Source organism: Sciurus vulgaris (assembly GCF_902686455.1).
Source record: "Sciurus vulgaris genome assembly, chromosome: 3".
Lineage (NCBI taxonomy): Eukaryota > Metazoa > Chordata > Mammalia > Rodentia > Sciuridae > Sciurus > Sciurus vulgaris.
In genome coordinates this window covers 173,702,482-173,718,065 of record NC_136463.1, presented here as the reverse complement: position 1 = coordinate 173,718,065, position 15,584 = coordinate 173,702,482, and the positions used below count along the sequence as shown (strand labels likewise).

Genomic DNA, 15,584 nt, shown 5'->3' with positions numbered 1-15,584 from the left:
TAACATATAGACGTATCTCTTCATCAGGGAGCTCTACGTGGAAATTTAGAGCCCCAGCTTCCCAGAAGGGTTTTTCAATCAAGAAAAGGAGAGGAGCGTACCTCCGCCCCCAGCCTTCAACTAACAGTCTTGGGGCCCAGCAGTGTCTGCCTACCCTTTGAGCTACCCCACCTATCCCCCACCCCCAGACTGATAAGACAAAAGAACATTATCGGCACACCCCTGACTCTTCTTGAGAGGAACCCCACAGGGGAGACCCCATAACAGGCCGTGGCTAAGGGGCACTGGCAGAACAGAGGAAGGAAAGCTGAACATATCTCGGGTTTCCATAATTTCTTAGTGGAATCGTGCCCCTCCAGAGACGGCCCACAGGTGGAAAAACGGTCTCAGAGATGGAGAAAGGCACACCCGCAGAGACACACAGAGACAGAGATAGAGAGATAGAAAAATAGCCAAGGAGAAAGAGACAGACAGATGCACAAAGAGGATAACAGAGACCGAAAGACTCCTCTCCATTTTCAGCGGCTGTCATCACCCTGGTGGGGCTGTCTCTCTTAGTTTCCACGGGTTCGCCCTTCTCTCTCGGGGAAGGCGCGCAGCGCGGGTCCCTGGGTCCCTCTCGGGGCAGGCAGAGGCCTCGGCACAGTCAGGGATGGGAAGAGAAAGTGGCCGCTGTCGCCCAATCAGCGCGTGTCTCCGCCACCCGGGACGGTCTCCCCGTCGGCCAATCGCAGCTCAGGGCTCCTGACCAAGCTTTGGGTGAAAGAACTAATAAATGCTCCCTAGCCCGGATCCCTGCACTCAGTGTCACGACGGGAGGAGACTCTGGCCGCGCTTGCGTTCACCCCCTCCCTCCCTCTTCGTGGCGCTCTGAGCCCCCTTTCCAGCGCCCCCAGCTGCGGGGCTGTTCGCCCAGACTCGCACCAAACTTTTCCGCCCTGGGCTTGGGATCCTGGATTCTGGGGCCTCCCTGCCCGCCCCTTTCCCGGGTTCCATCTCGAGCTCTGGACTTGGAGCTAGCAGCCCCCCTCCCCGCGTCGCTCTCCCTCCTGTCTTTTTGGGGAGGAGCTCTTCACGCTCTGGAGAGTTCCCGAGGGTCGCCGCGCTAGCTTCTCCGTTTTGCCTTCACCTGGATATAATTTCCGAGAGAAGCTGCCCCCAGGATGACCACGCTGGCCGGCGCTGTGCCCAGGATGATGCGGCCCGGCCCGGGACAGAACTACCCACGCAGCGGGTTCCCGCTGGAAGGTAAGGAAGGGCCATAACGCCTCGGGGATCCTGGCGCCTGGGGTCGACTGCCCCACCCCATCCCAGGTCTCCACGGACTCCTGTGGTGAATCCAGGGATCCCAAACCCCCAACATCTCCCACCCCAAGTAGCAATAGTTGGGGCGAGGGCCCATTCGATTTTCTATCTGCAAAAGGATCGTGGTGCTCTTTGCAAATATTTGTGGAGCGGAGCGGCCAGGCCTGCGCCCGGCGGGTCCACTTTCGCCGGTTGTTTTGGAGATGTCTTGGGCAAGAATGGAATGAACCAGCTTTGGAGTACCGGAAGTAACTTCTCCACATTCTGTCCACCCAAACCCGTCTCCAAAGTGTTCTGGCTGCGCCCACATTTAGAAAACTCTTCTTAGTTGGGAAAGAATTTTCTTGTCGGGCAAAATTGTGGTGGCTAACGGCGGTTGGTACGATCGTAATTAGAATTTTTAATATTAATCAATTAAAGTTCCATTCAACTCAAATAGCACCTCCAAGTCCCTGTAACTTGTTTGGGAATCGCCTTACGGTCTGGATGAAGATTCTGGGAATCCCAAGGAAGTAGGAAGTTTGCAAACCTGAGTCCTTTCAAACAATTTGCTGGGCCCCTCGTCCTCCATGCAGAATACATCGCAGCACCAGAGCATGAAAGGGGACTCGGCTGCCCACAAGCAGACCCGCAGTCTTTGCTGTCTCTGTCCCGAGATGTAACAGGTGACACGCTGCGCTGCCACCTGTGCCTCCTATCGAGACCCTCTGTGACCCTTGGCTGCTGCTCTCTAAACAGAAACTCCGAGGGCTGTCAGCTCGATTAAGACCCTTAGGGTAGCTCCAATTGGGCAGGGTTTGGGGGTAATTTCTAGAGGAAGACAGAGTCTTCCATGGGCTTCAGGGTCTTTCCCCAAGTTGCCAGCTCTCCTAGGTTAGTTAGCGTGGCCCGGTTACTGTCTTCACACAAAGGTGATAGGCCTCTGTGTTGCTTGATAATTTGAACGAATGTGACTAAAAGAGTGTCTGGGAGTGGAAACGTGAAGCAGCTGGGCTGTCACTTGCGGACTGGCTGGAAGAGTGCAAAATTAGGGGGATTGATCATTCGTGCTGCTTTCTCTTCCACCTAAGTGACTTTGTCCTTGCCTCTCTTTTTCTCCTTATTCTCCCAGTATCCACTCCTCTTGGCCAGGGCCGAGTCAACCAGCTCGGCGGCGTTTTCATCAACGGCAGGCCGCTGCCCAACCACATCCGCCACAAGATTGTGGAGATGGCCCACCACGGCATTCGGCCCTGCGTCATCTCTCGCCAACTGCGCGTGTCCCACGGCTGCGTCTCTAAGATTCTGTGCAGGTACCAAGAGACAGGCTCCATCCGTCCCGGTGCTATCGGCGGCAGCAAGCCCAAGGTGAGCAGGCGGGCCTAGCCATGCCGCCTCACAGCCTGCGGTCAATCGGGTGGGTAAGAGCGGGCTGCCATCTGGGGCTCTTTTTTAAGTCCATGATAGGGTGTGTGTGTGTGTGTGTGTGTGGTGTGCATGTGTGTGTGTGTGTGTGTGTTGGGACAAGAGAAAGATTCGGTTGTTGCTTGAGCCGGATGTTTCTTCCCCTACGGGAAAGCTCCAGTGTTTTTGCAAAGGAAAAGCAATATTTGTTTTTTTATGCCCAGGAACCCTGGAATTCTCAACAAATTATTTTAATAAGCACCTAAAACATGCAAGCTGTATGTGCCTACCTGTTGCCTATTACTTCCCCAAGCGTCTTCCCAGCCCCCACCCGCTACTCGGTCTCTTACAAAACGAATCTACGGAGTCCCAATGGTTTTTATCTCAACTTTCAATCTCCCCCAGTGCAAGTTGTTTTTGAAAAGTCAAAAGTCAGGGCGATTACTTTTCTTTGTAATGAGTCCGATGATTCCGTTAAAAAAAGTTTGGAACTATCCTCAAATTATTTTGCTTCTCTTTTAAAAAAGAGTCCTACTGGCTAGGACTGAGTGGGAGGGGATTACCCAAGGTCTGCCTTTTCTTCTGACTTTAGGGGAAAGCCAATACAATTTTCTACTTGCCAAGGGGCAAAATCAAGAGGGTTATGGCACACCGAAGACTTTCAAAACTCTCACCTTCCTTCTCCCTCCCAACCCATTCTCAACCTAGGACTCTTTGGAACCGGCTTTTATTGGGAGGGGTCTATTTGTTTTCCATTCTAATTTTTAAAAACCTAGATACTTAACCTTTTCCATTTTCCATTTCATTCTGCTCCTCAGCTAAGCTCTTGTGCCCCCTTGGAGGATCACAAGTTGCCGATCTAATTTGATTTTTCAGCTCCTCTTTCAAACATTCCCTTTTTAGTTTCGTTTTCTTGCTGATTCGGTATAAGGAATTGCCTTTATTTCCAGGGATCAGACACTACGGCCCCAGCCCCAAGATGTTATAATTCTCGATTTAACCCGGTTGTCCGAGGAGCTTATCTAGACAGGTGGAGGGTCCCCAGGCTGCTCGGGAGTGGGATGCTTTCCTGTCTGCGGCTTTCCAATGTGAACTGCCTCAGAAAGTTGGGGTCCTAGGGCCAACCAGGGGACCTTCCCAGAGGATGCAGGAAGAAGCATCCGGACAGGCCCGGAGGCGGTGGGGCCGCCGAGTCCGGCCCCGAGTACCGGGTACCAACGCCGGTCCGCCTGTTCTCTTAAAGCAGGTGACAACGCCTGACGTGGAGAAGAAAATTGAGGAATACAAAAGAGAGAACCCGGGCATGTTCAGCTGGGAAATCCGAGACAAATTACTCAAGGACGCGGTCTGTGATCGAAACACTGTGCCCTCAGGTACTAGGCCCATTAACGTCTCCCCAAGGCGCAACCGTCAGTCGCTATTACCCGGGCGGGTCATCCAAGCCACACATAATCGTCCCAATGATCGATCCTGGTTATTGGGAGGTGGCCTCTCCAAAGGCCCTGAGATATTTACAAACCAGACGTTCTTGGCGTTTTATGGAGCGCGGGGTGCCCTGCTTGTCCCGGGGTTGGGGGGGTTGAGAGACCGCCCCCGAGGTCTCCCCAAAGAGGATTTCTGTGGAGGAGGCAGGGCAGGAAACGTGAGGCGGAGGCCAAGCGTTTATTAATATTGATGTTCCCTTTTAAAGAGAAACAAATGTTTTGGTAACCCCAACCGAAGGGAGATGGGGCCGCGCCAGCAGAGACTTTGCCTTGTGCGCAAAGGAGGGGAGGCATCGGCAACCACCCGGATTTTCGCCGAGAGTCCCAGGGACCATCCGGCGCCCCCGGCAGCCTGGGGGAGGCGGAGGGAGAAGGGCCAGCGCAGGGCCAGCGCGAGGGCGCGCGGGAGTTTGTTTTTAATTAAAAGGAAACTCCCTTTTTCCCTCTGCGAGAACGATATATTTCAGAGCATGGATTTGTTTACCCGACTGGAATCTGGAAAAAATAAATGAAGAGAGTGAATTGTCTTTGATTTTTACAATAGGAAACGATTCTGCAGTTGAAATGTAAATCCTTTATAGCCTCAAAAAAGTTGATTAGCAGGGGACAGTCCTCTGTGGTTCTTCACTTAAAGCAAACCGTAGGGCCCAAGAGCTTCAGGTGCGGAGGAGGGAGGTTGGCGGCTGGGCTGGTGGAAGGCATCTCTTAGGTTGGAGACCTAGAGCCGGGGTACGGAGTCAAGAAGGGGAACACTTCCTACCGGGAGAAGAGAGAGATGCATTTCTCAGCCCTAAATCGGAGGCGCACACTTCCCAGGCTCGGTCTTACTGTACACAGAGGCCTAGAAAAGGGGTTTTGAAGGGGAGAGTGAGAGGATGGTGAGAGGACAGTGATGCCACAAGATAAAGGGGACACTCTTCAAGCGTGCGGGGCAGCTGTTCTGGAGTTGCGTCTTGGGGTTCGGGGGCTCCCCGCACAATCCCGCGCCTCTCAGTCGTGTGCGCTCCCTTTCTCTTCTTGCCCCCAGTGAGTTCCATCAGCCGAATCCTGAGGAGTAAATTCGGGAAAGGAGAAGAGGAGGAGGCCGACCTGGAGAGGAAGGAGGCAGAAGAAAGCGAGAAAAAGGCTAAACACAGCATCGATGGCATCTTGAGCGAGCGAGGTAAGCGGCGGCGCGGTGGGCTTGAGCTACATCGGTTCTCTGACCTTGAACGCGTGAAGGCCGCCCAGCCCCTGCTCTGGTCGAAGTCCCTCTTGGTTCTCAGCCACTGTACTCCGGTATGCGCATTCAAATGAAAGACCAGAGAGACACCGGCTGTTGAAACAAAAACTTTTCTATTTAAATTTTAATTTTATTTACATTTTTAAAATTTATAAATCCTTCTTCCTTACCACTTCCAACTCCTAGAAGTCTATGAATTGCGTTCTCAGTGGTAATGGGGTCTATGGAGCCTGAGACTGGGAATCTCTGAGGACTTGTGGAGCTGGGGCATATAGAGTACTTCATCCTTCAGAGTTTGAAATAACTTTTTGAAGTAGCTTTTGTGCCCTCAGGAAAGGCCGGGATCTCAGTTTCCTCTGTTAGAGAGACAGAGTGGCCCCAGAGAGAGCAGGCTCTTGGGCACTGGGCACCCGAAGTGGCCCACATATGCTGCCTTATAAATGTGCCTGTGTGTATAAGTTGACTGTTTTTCATTTGTTTTAAATTGGTTTTCAAGCGTGATGGGGTTTAACTTGATGTGTCTGGCAATCGAAATGAGCCCAAGCTCTGGATTTCAAAGGGATCTTGTGTTTTTTGGGGGTCCTTTAGTGCTGCACCCTCTGTCCCTCAGGGGTGTGGACCACCCACTCCATGTTGCCTGTGGCCTGTCAGCACCAAGAGAAAACCTTCCCCCAGGGGAGCAAGACGTGCAGCCTGCTTCCCCTTTACCTGCTTGGAGTGATCTTTAAACTTTTTAAAATTACACACAGAAAGGAAGGGAGCGAGCAAACCAGCCTTGGGCGGTGAACTAGGAAAGCTCACTGGGGGAGTGGGGCACTGAGTCTTCCTTTGCAGATAGTTGCATCTCTTCAGACCCATACATTGTCCTGCCCACTCCTAGGGTTCCCTGGTCTGGGGCTTGGACTTCATTGGACTGGAGATGAGTTTTGTAGTTGCTCTCAAGTGGCACAAAACTCTATAGGCAGGCTTACAGGAGTCACCCACTGTAACTAGCTGGGTCCATGCTTTCACCAGGGTGGTGTCCAGGTTAGAACTCTGGGTCGGGAGGCTGGTCATCTCTTTAACCTTCATTGTCCAGCCCTGGGGCACTGACTGGTCTTTCAGAGCAGCTACATTACAATGCGATGTAAAATCCACACACAAGGAACACTTGGATGCTACAAACCCAAATGTCTGATTTCAGGGATAAACAAACATAGGTGTTCTGGGGCATGCTGGAATCCAGAAAAGACACCCCAAACTACAGGAGACTGAGCAGGGAAAATATATGCTGCTGCTTCCCTCCCTTTACAGCCTCACATGAACTCAGTCTAAGCTCTTCTTTTTGGAGGGGTGTTTGTTTGCCTTGGTTGCTTAGAAGACACCTCTGTTTTTATCCCAGTCATAGCTTCAGCATAGTGGTGCTGCGGTGGGAGGAAAGTGAGGAGTTGAGGAGTCAGTGAACTCCAAACCAAACATTCTCTTGAGGCAGTGGCGAGAAGAGCCCAGAGTTGCTGGAGCCCAGGGGCTCATGGCTTTGCGACTTGTTGCTGGAGGCGCCGGCCAGGCAGATCAGCCGCTCCCTCACAGCACAGGCAACCCAGGCCCAGGAGACAAAACGTCCCAAATGAGCTGGTCAAACATTTGTACAACTTTTCCAGCTTTTACAATGAAGGCCTTCTCTACACAATCTACACTTGGAGATGAACTTGGGAGACAAAGCCTGGAGAGTCCATTGAAACTCACACTTTAGCTTGGCCCAGACAAAGCTCCAACTCCGAGCAGCTTGATGTGAACAAAGGAAGGCAACCTTTTTATAATTCAAGGAGAAAAGAAGAGAAAACAGCTCCACAAAGGGCCCAGAATAGACATTATGGGCTTGCAATGAGGGATGAATTATTCAATGAGCCCCAATAGCTGCTGCGCCAGGAAGTTTTATGGACTCTCCAGCGTGGAAAAAGTGGCCATTTCACCTACAAAATGTTTCTAGTCTTTCGGGCTGTCTAGCTGGGCCGGCTGCCATTCAAGGGCAATTGCTACCATTTTTAAAATCCGAGTATTTTCCCCAGTGAGGGCTGTGCGGATGAAAACACACACACACACACACACACACACACACACACACACACACACACACACAGAGGCTGAAGCCTAAATTTAATTTGGGGTTGTCAAGGAAGATGCAAAGTCAGTCTCCTCAGAGCCTCCAGCTCCCTTTCCGGATGAGCCCTGGAGGGCAAGAGGGGCCCAGAGAAGGGAGAGTTAGATGTAGTTTGAAGTCTAGAAACCTCAAAAATTCCCCTCTGTTGTTTGGGCATCAAAAGTCTTAAGCTGCCCAGCTTGTAAAATAGAATGAATGTTGAGCAAAGGGCTTCGAGCGCCTTGTGGGAGGGGGAGGAAAAAACGGACGGAGGAGTGACTTTGGGGTGCCCCGACCCCCGTGGTGTGCTCTCGCCGGATGTCCCAGCCTTGGTGGGCCTGGTGGGTGCTGCTGGGACTGATTTTCCGTGGGACATCTTTAACCCGGGGTCTGCTCCTAGACACCAGGACACGGGGAGAATGGGACCCTGAGGAGGTCAGAACTAGCCTCCTTCTTTCCAGCGTCCTGCCCTTTCTCCTGGATAGTCCCTTTTGCCTTCCCAAGGTTCCCCTTTCTCTCGCCCAATCCTAAAGCACGGAGAGTGCGGACTCGGTGTCCTCCGGCTGGTGCGATCTGGCGCGCACTGGGAGCTGGGTCCCTCCTTCCAGCTCCCTCGCCCGAGTGAAAGGAGTGGGTCGGGTGGCTCAGGAACACCCAACTCCCCCGCCCGCGCCCCCCGACCGACAGTGACATGGGAGCTGGCGCAGCCGGAGGAAGCAAGCCCCGGGCCAGGCATCGGGGGCTGTGAGCATGGCCTGCGCTGCGACCGCTCAATGGGCGCCTCTGTCCTCCCCCGGCGCGGCTGAACGGGCCCGCGGGCGCCGCCACAATGGGCTGTGCCCCCACTCCTGCTCCCTGCGCCAAAGCGCCGCGCCGCGCCGCCCCCTCCCCTGCGCTCGGGCCGGCTCGAAGCTTAGCTCGCCGGGCTGCAGCCGACTCAATTGCCTCCTTTATGTTCCTCTCACTTTCATCTAGACACGGCCCGCCTCCCCCTTCTTCTCCTCTTTTTTTCCCTCCCTTGCCTGAGGGTCACATTAGTGAAATTTCTGCAACCTCCCCCCATTTTTTTTTCTTATTTTAAAGAAAGCCCTTAACACAAAAGCGGTGACTAATCAATAGAAACTGCTCCTTCATTATCTCCTCCTCCTCTTCCTCCTCCTCTCCTCCTCCTCTCCTCCTCCTCCTCTTCCTCCTCCTCCTCCTCCTCCTCCTCCTCCTCCTCCTCCTCCTCCTCCTCCAGCAGGGTGACGCTTTTCCTGTTTGTGAGTTTTGGGCAACATTTTTGCTTTGTGCCGTAATGGAATTAGAGGACAGATGAGGACTGTAAATGGACACGCGACTGCAAGACTCTCGCTTAAATATTTAGATGCAACGTTACAATTACTGATTTGTTGTAGCGGCTTTGAAGTGGCAGTTCGGGAGTGCAAGGGGAAAGAGGCCAGATTGCCAAATTGATGTTTTGATTGGGACTGCAGATACACTTTCCTAGGACTCCCCCCGTCCCTATTAAGAATCACAAGTGAGCCTGGGAAGTTTGTAACAATTGCAAAGATGAACCTCAGAGGCTTCAAGTGTAGGTTGGTTGAGGGCTTATATTCCCTTCATCTCTCCCCCTCCAATTGACGTGGGTAAAAAAGAGTGTTTTGAAAATTTAATTTGAGAAAGTAGAAGTGACAAAAGCTTTGCTCGAGCTCCTATTTTGTTTGTAAACTTGTGATCTTAACGGATTAAAATTAACGAAGACAAACGACTTCCGATTTTTAAAGAGATAAGCCAATTAAAACCTCGGAAAGTGTTCTAAATTCTTTGGAATACTTCACCTCCAGAGGATGCCTGAAAAGAACACTCTGATCAGGGAGAGAGTGCTGTAATCGAGAGAAAAGCAAGGCCATGTGTTTCCCCCAGTTAGCGAGGAATAGACTTTTGGCGTAAGGTTGGGACTGAAGGAGGAGGAAACTTTCCCACAGATTAAAATAATGGGGCATGGGATCACAGGTTTGTGGGATCCGAACCTTTATTAAAGGGGGCATGTCGCCCTCTCCAAGTCCGTTTGTCAGGATCAGGAATTTGACCTCAACACCGTCTCTAACCATTAAGGTACATTTCATATTTGCTGAAGACCTTACAAATCTCAAAAAGAAAATCCCACTGACTTAAAAAAGTCCTGGAGATTCAAGAACTTGCATTAAATTAGAACACCCTGCTGTGTCCTTTTTGTCAATCTAGGGGCAAGGATTTCCCTGCTGGAACAATGTGAGAGGAGACGGCAGAGTTCGGCTGGTAGCGTTTTCTGTGTGGTTGTCCCTTTGACTTGGTTGACCGCGGTATGCTTACTTTCTAGTCTTATAGAAAACATGCCGATTTTCTAATTAATGCTTGAAATCGTATGTTTATGTTGAGGTTTGATGTGATTGTTGATAGCACCGGAACGGGAGGTATGGGCTTCAAGTGTGTAATAATTACTGAAGGGTCATTTAAGAGTCCCCAGGGCTGAGCAATAAAACCCACCCGGGCGGCGAGGCGGAACCAGTAAGTGTGCGTTTCGGGCGACTGGAATATACAGATCAATCACGTGAATAGGAGCGTGGCCACTAAATCTGGGTGGTTTCAACATCCACGAACACGTGTATTTTGAGGATAAAGCCAAAACCTTTCCTCACCATCAGATTCAGTGTTGAAGTTGTGCATATGTAAATGGCCAGTAAAAATCAAAACGGTAGCAGCAAGCGGTGTGAGAGCGAGTTGCGCCTGGACCAGTTAAGTTCGGTGAGATTCTACGGCATAATTTATTTATGCGGGTAAATAAAGATTAAAGAACCATTAGGAATGTACATATGTAACTAACGAGACACTAAAAGGCAATTAAGCAGTCAGTTTAATGTCTTATCTCACTGGCTGCTCTGGGGTTGTTTTACAACTAGGAATTAAAATCTGAAAAGGAAGTTTTCAGCAGCTCTGGCCAAATATTGATTAAGTAGCTGTTTGTTGATACCATTGTTACGCATTAAAGGGCTGGGAGAGCGGCCCCTCGGTGGTCATCTTCTATTGTGAGAGATTCTTAACCACAGAGATCAAAGCAGGATCATTTCAATTTATCAGTCTTGGAAAATCCTCCTTTTCCTCTGAAACCTCTAAGGAGGAATTGACCAAAGTCTCTTTAAGAAATAGGAACTGAAACCGGTTACAAGTTTGTTGACTTGTAGAGAAGACTCATGGGGTGTTTTTAATTATCCTATGGTGATTTCTTGTTTAGAACTGAGGCTAAGATGGTGATTTTTTTGTCAAATCAATTCATATTTTGCCGGGGAAGGCATAGGAGTTACTATCTGCCTGTTGCTAAATTTCTAAATAAGGAAGTTTCTCAAAAGTTGTCTTCTAAACTGGACAGACATGGAGAAAAGATGTCAGATTTTTATTGTAAAACTAGGTGGAGAAATGATTAAACGCACAGGAAACTGGAAGTTATATTGGCTACATCTCTCTACATATGTTTCCGTAATTTTTGTGTTTATAGTTGGTTAGATGATTCTCTGGTATATTTTAAACTCCCTATAATATAGGAATAGATATGTGTTTGTTTGTGTGTACAGTATGTGCATCATTGGAGTTTATTTATATATTGGTCACTAAGAATTATGCTGGCACTAAATTATATCCAGTTGCATGAAGTCAAGATTTATTTGCCCCACGAATTGCACTTTCCAGTCATCAGAATCTAAGGTGCAGTATAGTCTCTCAGTTCATGCTCAGCTGTTGAGTTCCAGGAGCAATACTGCCCTGAATCATTTTATGACATTTCTGGATGTTGATTTTTAGATGAACTATTAGACTTTTGTTTGTTTCTTTAAGAACTCAGTATGTTTGCATTGCTTTTTCTTTTATTTTGAGAGTAAAAATTCTTGCATGGACTCTTTTGAAAATGTCATCTCTGTGCTTAATTTGTAAATTCCAACAAATCACTCTAAGGATGGAAAATTTATGCCAGATTCAAACTTTGGATATTTAACTGTGTATCATGGATCTGTCTGTGTATGGGCTTATTTATTTATTTTTTGATGCCCTTCTCTGTGTGCATCTCATTACTAAATAATTGTTTTTTTTTTAATTTTAGTTTTTAGTCTTGTTTGCTCTTGAACAAGATGAATCTTGATATGCAGAAGAGAATGTTAGTAAATATTTTAATGTGTTTTCTATTTCAATTCCCAAAGTAATTAATAATCATCTATGTTTAAGTGCTTTCTGATATATAATGTTTAGTACCAATCATTTCAGTGTAGAACAACTGCTTGAGGTAGATTAAGCTGCAGGAGTGAAAATCAGCTCAGATCTGATGTGGTCCCCCCGTCCTGGGTGCAGATGCAGCGTTAGAGAGTCCTTTGTTGCATCTTTTTACGTACACATGCATATTTTACATACACATGGGGTTAAAAATGACTTTCTTCCTTGAGTACTAGGCTAAGTGTTCCTACATTGCCAGCAAGACAGCAGATCCAAGTTGGGCCTGATTTTAGAACCAAGATGAAAATTGCTGACCCAAGAACTGGCTGCGTCTAGTGGGGGAGCAGTGATCTTGAAGGGTGCTGAGAAAGTGAAAAGGAACTTCAGCCTTTGCCATTCTCTTTAGAAGATGAACCCCAGAGTGGGGACAGAGTCACCTTAAGGCCTTCCCCTACCTTGTGGGGAAAGATATTTTTGTCCCATCCACACCAGTATAGTAGCTCAGCTTTCAGTTGTGTTCACCTGTGGTGTTAGGTCAAGCCCTGAGCTCCAGTAGTGTGAGTTTCAGGTGGAACGAGAGCACCTGTCCTCTAAGACATCTTCTTTCAAGTTATCAGTGCTGGGACTGCACTTTGAATTAAGGAAAAGATATATAATTTTCAGTTCTTAGTCGGGTCATGCATAGTTATCAAAATTCCTGTTAACATTATAAAACATCTATGTAAGTGAGATGAGTTACAAAGTTCACCATTGTCAAAGAGGTAATTGTTGAGGACAAGTGAGTAGGTTTTATGAATTCTTACTTACCCACAATGTCTCATTTTCCTTTTTTTTTTTTTTCCTGATAAAAACTAACAAAAGACCAATAGATAATATTCTATGGACATGGACACTTCTGTTTTAAAAACAAATTGCATTTTAACAGAGTGTATCAGTATAAATTTTAGAATTTGCTTTGATGTACTTCCCTCCGAAAAAGGTAAATCTTAAGAAAACATTTTTACCTTGAACATTGTATATAACATTTTAAATTTTGCTGCAGGATTTTAAATAAGGTGAAATAAAATAAAACACCTCTGTTGGTGTCAGGTGACTTGATCAAAGTTATCTGGATTTTTATGTCCTCTTCTTTTTGTGGTAATTGAGAATGACCTCCCATAGTAATACAGATTAGAATTTATGACAGGCAATATCAATATAGTTATGTGTTTGTATTCTTAAACCCACTCAGTAATTTCTCGACTGAGCTTTCTTTTGTACACTTAGCTGACCAGTTTTACTGCCTTTTTTTTTTTTTTTTTTTTTTTTTTTGGTACCAAGGACTGAATTTAGAGCCTTGTACATGCTAGGCAAGTGACTTGACCACAGAGCTACATTCCCAGCTCTTTAAGAGTATATTAATGTCAACTTTCGATTCTAGGAGCTAATTCCCCACTCATCCTGGACCTAATTCAATGGATTCTATTTAAAAGTAGCTGATCAAAATGCTTTGAAAAAAAGGAAGACTCATCTTGGTTAACGAAGACAAGACTGAGGGAAAAATAAATAGGTTCCATCTACAATTGAATTTTAGCATTTAACAACTTATAGGATCATATTGAGCATTCAAATAGTATAGTTATATGTAGACTTAAATGCAATTAAACTTTTTTATAATCAGTTATAAGATGTATTTCTGGAAATAACTGCAGAATTAAGGGGATTTGGTCTTGTGTCTTTAGATGGACACTGTAAGTAAGTTAATGTTGTGTAGTTAAGGAAAGAAAGTTAATTTCTGTGCAATTTGTATGGCAACTTGAAATTGGTTTAGTTTATTGTGTACTTTCATCGTAAATGCTGATCTGACCACATACACATTTACATTTTTAACAAATTATCTACATTTGTATTTTGAGATTTTTACAGGCACACAGACATATTTAAAGTACAGCTACCATAGCCCTCTTTTTAAAAATTTTTTTGTAAATTCTAGTGTAGACATGGGGTGTGCCTTCCAAATATATTTTTATATTTGCTTACTTTTATGTTATTTATTTATTTTTGTGCTGTAGATGGAACCTATTTATTTATTTTTGTGGTGTGGATGTAACTCAGGGCCTTGCACATACTTGGTATGTATTTTATCCACTGAGCTATATCTCTAGCCTCAAACATTTTTTAAGTTCAATGTTCAAATATATTATCATGATTTGAGGGTATGTGTCTCAGTTGTTATTGTCGAGCATAACTTGAACTAAAGAGAGTTAATTGGTCCAATTTATTCTATTATAACAAAAGCAAATAGGTTTCATATTTCTGAATCCCCACTTGACTGGTTTCCTGATTGAGGGTCACTAGAGCAAAGAGTGTCTCTTGTTCTGTCTGATTTAAACATACTCCAAAGTACTTTTCTACATCTTTTCTTGTCTTATAAGAGCATGATACCTAAGGCGAAAGTGACTTGTTCTTGCATCACTAACATTGCTCTGAAATTGAGACCAAGCACCTTTCAGGTGTGAACTCTAGAACTTCAGTTTTGACATCTGTAAGATGGGTACGTCATACCAACTTCCCAGTGTTCTGTAATGATAACATGAGAAAATGCATGTTATGTGCAAATTACATCTACCCTAGCAAAACTGAAAGTCTTGAGGGGAAAAAAAAAATCTCTGAACTTGCAGAAAGTGAGGAGCCTATAAACTAACAGATGGGCTCTGCCCAAGGGCAGATAAGAGCTTAATTCAGGGCTTAGCAGCAACAATGAGGACCAAACACACACACACACACACACACACCACAAAGTCCACTTTTACAATATCAAAAAATTAAGTTTATAAGCTACCGTTTAGTGTAAAAGACCTCATTGACTTCAATGGGTACAAAAAAAAAAAAAAAGATTTTATTACAAAAAGTAATAAAATTCTAAAACCTTTCGCAGAGATGTCAAGGGATATTTCTTAATTATTTTTCCTCTGGCCTATCAAGATTGCTTTTCTCTCTTAGACAAACTTGGCTTTGCAAAACTCCTTCAAATTAAACCTTTCTTTGGGTTTCATGCCTTTTTTTTTTTTTTTTTTCCTCAATCAAAGTTTTGACAAGTTGTTTTTTTTTTGAAAATAGGTCTCACATCTTTCTTCCTGAAACTCCTTCATCTTGTGACGTCTTCCCCGGCCTCCTTCCCACTCTGCAATTCCTCATTACATCTGTCCCCTCTGCAGCCTGCTGCGTGGTTCTTAAATGCCTTCAGAGTTCCGCACGTGAGATTGCGTGCATTCTCCATTCTTTGTGCATGATTCTTCTTAATTCCCTTTCCTTTAAAGCTGCAGCTCAGAAATTTTAAGGAAACTTTCCAAAATAGCATTCTTTAAACTAGTGGGCAAATTTCAACGACTTTTCGATTTAGTTTCCCTACGTTCAGTCCCCTCCTTCCTGTCCCCTCCTTCCCCCACCCTCCAAAGGTTGGGAACTCCTGTGTTATTGGGGCACAACATGAGTGAGAAGAAAATAGCCTGCTGGTAAGGCTCTCGGGGCCAGAGAGCTCCTGCCCCCATTTTTCTCCTGCAGGAGCAGCTTGACAGTACAGCCACTGGCTGCAAGAAGGTTGTTTTCTTATCCCCGCATGCACTGGGCTGACCTGTCTCCGAAATAGGTCAGGCTGGGGCACGGCCAGTTTATGCAGCTGTCGCGGCTTAGGCGTCACAGCAGGCAGCCGGGGCTCCTTGGCCTGCCGGCCCCCAGTGAACTGATAAAAATTCGCTGCAGAGCATGGAACCCTCCTCTGGACGGTCCTGGCCCCCTGAAGGCTTTGAGATGCAGGGGGACTCCTGGATTATGTGAGCCAAACCTCAGCCTCCAAAGGGAAATGTTCTTTTAT

The 15,584-nt window shown here is 46.7% G+C and overlaps 1 protein-coding gene across 2 annotated transcripts in view; it reads left to right on the top strand.

Annotated features, from left to right (window-relative positions):
- Positions 1-814: 814 nt before the first annotated feature.
- PAX3 (paired box 3) overlaps positions 815-15,584 on the top strand; it is a 92,029-nt gene continuing 77,259 nt past the window's right edge. Inside the window, exons 1-4 of one of the 2 annotated variants that reach the window (XM_079132243.1) lie at positions 815-1,248; positions 2,417-2,652; positions 3,935-4,061; positions 5,200-5,334. In XM_079132243.1, coding sequence (XP_078988369.1) covers positions 1,164-1,248; positions 2,417-2,652; positions 3,935-4,061; positions 5,200-5,334 — 583 coding nt within the window. In that variant the 5' untranslated portion in view covers positions 815-1,163. Of the gene's footprint in view, positions 1,249-2,416; positions 2,653-3,931; positions 4,062-5,199; positions 5,335-15,584 lie in introns of both variants that reach the window. The other variant, XM_079132242.1, reaches the window with a different exon arrangement.